Source organism: Pteropus alecto, unplaced genomic scaffold (genome assembly GCF_000325575.1).
Source record: "Pteropus alecto unplaced genomic scaffold, ASM32557v1 scaffold87, whole genome shotgun sequence".
Classification (NCBI taxonomy): Eukaryota; Metazoa; Chordata; class Mammalia; order Chiroptera; family Pteropodidae; genus Pteropus; species Pteropus alecto.
In genome coordinates, this window is record NW_006443225.1 from 3,246,219 (window position 1) to 3,253,304 (window position 7,086).

The 7,086-nt window shown below is 42.0% G+C and overlaps 1 protein-coding gene across 6 annotated transcripts in view; it reads left to right on the top strand.

Annotated features, from left to right (window-relative positions):
• Window positions 1-6,309, top strand: part of LYN (LYN proto-oncogene, Src family tyrosine kinase) — a 110,619-nt gene extending 104,310 nt beyond the window's left edge. For all 6 annotated transcript variants that reach the window (XM_006923971.3, XM_006923972.3, XM_025041134.1 and 3 more), the window contains exon 13: window positions 4,856-6,309. In XM_006923971.3, the coding sequence (XP_006924033.1) occupies window positions 4,856-5,058 (203 nt within the window). In that variant the 3' untranslated portion in view covers window positions 5,059-6,309. The remainder of the gene's footprint in view (window positions 1-4,855) is intronic.
• Window positions 6,310-7,086: the final 777 nt, after the last annotated feature.

Sequence of the window (7,086 nt, forward strand, 5' to 3'; positions counted from 1 at the left end):
GAATTCTGGGAAATTTTCATAGATTGCTCCTTTGAAAATTTCCTCCTCTCCATTTTCTGTTCTCATTCTGAATCACTTGCTGGTAAGATGGCAGACCTCCTGGAGTGAATCTGTGAGTGTCATGTCTACTCTTCTGTCCCCGACGCTCTGTCCGTTTGTATTACCCTCAGGTTTACCTTCTCCCTTTCCTTTGATGAGATATCTCATGGGAAGGAGGGTCTCTCGACCATCAGGCTTACTTGTCAGCATCCTCCTGGGCCAGTATCTTCAGGTCTGTTCTCTGAGACCATTCAGTTCCTTCAGAAGAGAATCTTCCAGGCCTTGCCTGGGGGGTACGAGCCTGGCTATCAGCATTCTGGAGGCTCACTGGGGAGGGGACATCAGTGTCTCTTTTTTCTTGGTATATTTTTATTATGGTTAAATATACATAGAATATAATTTATCATCTTAACTATTTTTCAGTGTATAGTTCAGTGGCATTAAGTAAATTCACATTGTTGTACAACCATCACCACTATCCATTTCCAGAACTTTTTCATCTTCCCAAACTAAAACGCTGTATTCACTAAACAACAATTCTTTATTCCCCCAACCCTCTGGCCTCTGGTAACCTCTAGTTTACTTTCTGTCTCTATGAATTTGACTACCTCTCATAAGTGGAATCATACCGTCTATAGTTGTTGTTTTGTGTCTGGCTTATTTCCCTCAACATAATGGCCTCAGGGTTCACCCATGTTGTGATGTGTGTCACGAGTGTATCGCTTTTTCATGCTCAGCCTTTTTCCTCACTCCCACACTTTACTGCCCCACCCCCACCCTGCCCCACTGTGCCTGGCATTCCTAAGCTTCGAGCTTCTCTCCTTCAGTTTCTCCAGCTTTAACCTGGGGCACTTGCCAGGCAGGCTCTAGGTACAGCCCTGTCTGCAGCCACCGACCTCACCTCTTTCTTTGCATGTATGGCAACTCCACATTGAGCTTTCCCCAATGGAATTGGTGGGATGAAATATTTTGCCTGTTCCTTTCTGGTAGGCACTGTGGTTTCATGTTCCTCCTCTTGGCTCACTTCTGCCTCTGGCTGACAAGTGTCTCCTGGTTCCATCAAAGACACAGTTTAAGTTTCTGTTTCTTGTTCTCTTTTTGTTTGGGGATGAATTAAAGAGGAAAAAAAAAGGAGGTAAGGCAAAAGGTCCTTATTTCACTGCCTTAAAAGCAAAGCCGTAATAATATTTATATCTGAATTTTCTAAAGAAAATAGAAGGGATTCCTGTTTGGAGGGATTGTTTTGCTTTGCTCTTATGAAGAGAAAGGAGCTTTGGAAATGAAAAAATATTCTGAAGCATCATGTCTTTTCTGGCTATTTCTTACCAGATATATTTAGCATCTTAGTGCCATACATGAATCAGAACCAGGAAACTCATCCTGCTGTGTATGCTTACCTTGGTCACAGACAGTGCTCAAAAGGACTAATTGACCCTTTTAGGAGTATTATTGGGTGGATGACTGTGGTCCCATGGTAGCTGGTACCTCCTCCCTCACACATACACACACACGCAATAGAGGGCAGCTGTATCTTTAAAGAGTGTCATGGTTCCTGGAGCTACCATCTCCTGTCACTAACCTCCTATTCCCTTCTAATCTTTGTTGTATTGCATTTTCCTCCTTCCTGAGCTCCTTCATCAACTTTTAGTCTCTGCCGATTCTTACCCATTCCAGAAGTCACTTTCTGCTCCCACCCACCTTCCTCTCCTGGGGCCGTCTTCCCCCACAGGGTTATGTGCCATTTCAGGGAAGTCTCTATCATAATCATCTTTGCATCTCTCAGAGCTTAGCGCTATCTCATGACTCATAGTAAGTTTTCAATAAATGTTTGTCAAAAGAATGAAGGATAGAATATGAAAGTGCTTGCCTTTTAACATCACCAGCCAACGGGTGTTTGTTGTCTTTAACTTATTACCATACAGATTACCAAGTATCAGGTTTAATCTTAGGGTCTGGTTCAAGTCTCTTTCCTACTCTCTTTCTTCCATAAGACTTGTCATTTAATAGCCTTATTTTCTTTATTAGTTTACTTGTACATATAAAAAAGTAGACTTCAGATTTCCTTCTTTTTATTTCTCTTATCAAAAATTCTCCAGGCAGGAGGAAACATGCCTGGCCTTTATCTGCGTCATTGAGAGAGTTCTTCAGCATTAGGAGGACATATAAAAGCAAGGAAGAAAAGTCTGCAGTGGCACCAGGGAGCCCTAGAAAAATTTGTCTTCTGTGGGCACATTCTGACCTTTTGAGGGTTCTCCGGGGAGGAGGTGATAAAGATACTCCTAAGCAGGTTTGCAGGTCTAGCTGCTTTTTCCAGCACCCTGGGTGATTTTCCCACCAGGGTCCCAGAACTTCATCCAGTGCCCATGTAGAAGTAAACACAGATATTCCTTCTGAAATTTATCCAAGTGAGCTTGGCTAATTGGAAGAGCCAGAGCGATGCTGGGCCACCAAATTTATGGAGACCAGAACCCAAATAAAGAAAGTGATGCCGATTGGCCCCTTGGCTTTAAGCAATTAGGATTAAATGAAGTCTTGCAGTTAGAACAATCCAGTTACACAAATATTTGAATATGGTATTTAAGAAATAGACGAGCAAAATTAATTAACCATGTAAACAACTTTCAAAAGATCTTAACAATTCTAAAATTGGCTTGGGTCTTTCCATTTCAAAACCAAAGGCTCTTCCAGGATAGAAACAATCATGTCTTCTTTCAGGGGTTTAAATCCAGGCAGGGACCTTCAGTCACTGTGTCCTTAGAAGAAGAAAGGTTAGTTAAGGGTGGAATTCAAAGGTCACTGATCATGACCCATGATAAGAAATATATAGAAACACACTCCATACTAAAAACAGAAGTTTCGCAAAACCACACTAACTTTTACTACGTAGAGCACATTCTGACTTTTTAATGCTGTTATGATTTTTTAAGCATTTTATTTTATTATTAGTTTCGAGTATACAATACATTGGTTAGACATATAATTTATGAAGCAGTTTCTCTAATTGCTCTTTCTCTCCTCTGGCCCTCCATCTAGCCATGACATTACCGCTGACTGCATTCCCTATGCCGAATGACGTGCTCCCCATCCCCGTGACCATCTACCAGCGACTAATTTGTGCTTCTTGAACCCTTCACTCCTTTCTCCCAGCCCCCCAACTCCACCCTCTCTGGCCATCACCACATTGCCCCGCCCGGTCACCAGATTGTCCTCTATATTTATGAGTCTGTTTCGATTAGTTTGTTCTTTTTTTTCCTTAGATTCCACATATAACTGGTAGCTCCCTAAAAAATGAATTTGATGATTCCAAATGGTGGTGACCCATAATTTGAAAAACACTGCTTAGAGAGTAAATTCAAAAGAAAGTTCTATGCCAAATCTAGTAAGAGACATTTTTCCTAAAGCTTCTAGCTATCTTTTAGAATTTTTCCAGTGATCACTAGTGGTAAGATCTACAGCTATGGAAAGGAGATAACTATGAAAGGAAGTTGGTTGTGAGGAATGGAGTTCTTTAGCTGCCAGGTACTGTACAAATCCTACATGGAAATATTCTGCATGAAATACAGCTCCTCTGTAGAGCAGTTCATATCTCTACAGAATATAGTATACACAAAATAGGTGAAATACAGATGTGGGTGCTGCTAAAACCCTACATGAGCACATTTGTCCATCCTATTTTAATGGAGGAAATGTTATTAAAATGATCCCCCCTCCCCCCCTAAAGTTATTCTCAGTAACAAAGATCTGAAGTTCAGCTTCTGGACTACCTTGAGACATTTGACCATATTAAAAGCCATCCTCCATTATCAGTCCTCTCTCAGGCTCAGGAGAAACAAGGAACACTCGTGTTCCCTCCTGGATGTTGAGAATATGATCATTCCAGAGTCAGCACGAGCTTTGACTCTGGCCTGTGCGGAAGACTGGGACAATTTAATGATTCGGACATAATCATTTGGGCTAGTTGATTTAAGAATCCTGACTTCTTTAAGTAAATTAAAAATGAAAAGCTGATTTAAAAAGATATATTGGTATGAGATAATGTATGTGCAGTTGATTTTTTGGTAGATGTATTACCTGTAAAAGCTGAAAAAAATACTACAAAAGACAGAGATTAAGGGTTAGGCCTGGGCTTTAGCAGTTCATTCAAAAGATTAGTCAAGTCCAATATCCTTTTGTCATGACAGAGAACTTGCTTTGTCTTATACTTACCACATTAGCCTGTTTTGGAAAACTGAATGCTGTCTTGAGCCCCATTGTACTAAAATTTATATTATTTATATTATTTAGTTGCTTACGGAAATTTCCTTAGCCTTCGTATCAGACTTCTGGGGCTGCCATAACAAAATGCCACAGGCTGAGTGGCTCAAATAACTGAAATTTATTTTCTCAGTCTTGGAGGCCAGAAGTCTGAGGTCGGGGTGTGGGCAGGTTTGGTCTCTTCCCAGGCTGCTTCCGGGCTTATACACGGCCATCTTCTCACTGCGCCTTCACACGACATCCCCAGTGTCTCTTTGTGCCCCGATCTCTTCTTATAAGGACACCAGTCTGATTGGGTTGGGCCCACCCTCCAGGTCTTATTTTAACCTGATGGCCTCTTTAAAGGCCTCATCTCTAAGTACAGCCACGTTCCGAGGTCCTGGGGGCTAAGACCTCGACATGTGAATTTGTGGTGGGGCACAATTCAGCCCACGACAGCCTCTACAGCTTGCTGCAGTAATGCATGCAGGATGTGGTTAGCAAAAGGATCACTGCAGTGCCTACTCCTTGGTCAGTTTCTAAGTGGTATGTGTTTGTTTTGTTTTGTTTTGCTTTGCTTTAGGGAGAACTAATGCTGATGTGATGACCGCGCTGTCACAGGGCTACAGGATGCCCCGCATGGAGAACTGCCCGGATGAGCTCTATGACATCATGAAAATGTGCTGGAAAGAAAAGGCGGAGGAGAGGCCAACGTTTGATTACTTGCAAAGCGTCCTGGATGACTTCTACACAGCCACAGAAGGCCAGTATCAGCAGCAGCCTTAGCGCACAGGAAGACTCGTGGCCATTCACAGGGACGGCCGCCTCATTAAAACGACAGTCGCTGGCTGCAGTAGCTTTCATGCGCTAAGGGCATCTGCCATCCCTGCTTCCTGAAATGAGGCTGAATTACTCAGGAAGAAGCATTCTCCGTGGAAAAGTTTCCTCTTCTCACAGGCCAATGCCTATGGCTTGCAGCTTGGCCTGCTCCCAGCTGGCCATCTTGCTTTCTAGACTGGCATCTGAATGCGGCCCTCTGAGAAGGAACCACCCGTTCTATCCAAAAGGCACCCACTTTGAACTCTTATTTACAATTGCACATGTGGCTCAAAGGTTCAGGCCATTTCAATAAATCCCAAATAGTAGCAGAATTCAACTCATTTATAAAGGTAAAATAACCTGATCCCTATCATGGCACTTCTTTGTATTTTCTCTATGCTTTGGCTTATTTGTTTAAAAATTACTAATCCAACCTGTTAGATTTTGCAAATGAAGTCAGAAGCTTAAAAATGTCTTTCTCAGATTTCAGTGATCGCTCCTCCCCCCAAGATCTGAGCCTATTAAACATTTTCCTTCCGTGGAGACTGCTCAGAACCCTCAGACATGAAGCAGCTGTGCTTTTCTGGTCTCTTCTCTGTAGAAGTGCCGCTCATGAGCCATGCAGAGCTGTTGCAATCAGCGAGCGACGTGGAGCCCACCAAATGCCGGGTCTTGCCTGGACCTCCCAGGAAGGGGAGAGGAGCCTCAGATACCACTCTGCCTTAAGAAGGACTATTTTTAAACGGTCTAGGTTTTCAATCCCACAGTTCCCAATATACAGACTTTTGTTGACAATGTAGTTTGGAAGAACAATAAGATTCTAATCTCTGCAGAACCTTATAAGACCTTATAAAACCTAAGAATTTTCTTTATTGCTTCAGATGATTTGAACATTATTTTAATGATCAAATATTAATTTTAGTTGTACTCAAAGTAATGCCATATTTGGGAGCTATTTGTGATTCTGCAGGCTTTTCTAACCAGTGTAAGATGTGTGTGAAACTATTTATACAGGATATGAAGGAAAATAGTGACTGAGGAGTCTCTAGTGAGCCACTGTAGCAGAGGACACAGGAGGTTTGGTTTACTAAATTTTTCTACTGTGAGCTTTGAATGGAAAATGCTCTATCACATCATGTTTCACTTATGCTGTCATGTATATACCTAATATTTCAATTTTCTGATTTTATTTTAATACACATGTCCAATAACATTCAAGCTGTTCGTTTGCCATTTTTCTTCAGTATTCCTTCTCAGTCAAGCATGTCGTCCTTACCTCCACACTTCTCCCTCAGGGCCACATCGTTCACTTTTAACATGGGCTCCAGCCACGTGGTACTAGGTGGATAGCAAGCACGGTCTCTTCCTTGGGCAGTAGGATTCCAGCCTTCTCATGGCTGAACAGCAAAATGAGGAGTCAAATGGCTTATATCGCCACATCCCAGATCATTATCGGGAACTCAAAAAATAGAATGCCCACTCCCCGAGGTCCTGAGTCCGCTGTTCTGCAGTGAGGAATGTATGTCACTGTACTTGAAAAGCTTCCCCGGTGGATATAATGTATTCTCAGATGTAGCCTCCTCTCCCACCTGATGGCTTGGTTTCCCAAGGGAGGAGTAGAAGAGGAAAAAGGAGGAAATGTCCCTCAAGTGTGGAAATGATAACGGCAGTCTTAATGGCCTTCATCTCTAGGTCCTAGGAAAGGTGTTAGTCAGAAATAATCTGGATTGGCCAATGTACAATGTTAACCCAGAACTTCTAGAATCAAAGGCGGCTTTATTTACAGCACCAAAAGTAGGTGCCATGTCACAGAACTAGAAAAGGATCTGTGAATTTTTTTTTTATTATACTATGCTAGGCTTGAACAACAAATCCTTCATCCCTCAACTGCTACCCTTAGGATCAGATGAGTTTTTGATTTCAGGTTTGTTTTTTTGCATGGTTTTTTTTTTTTTGTTTTTTGTTTTTAACTTAAAAGGTTAATATAAGGAATAT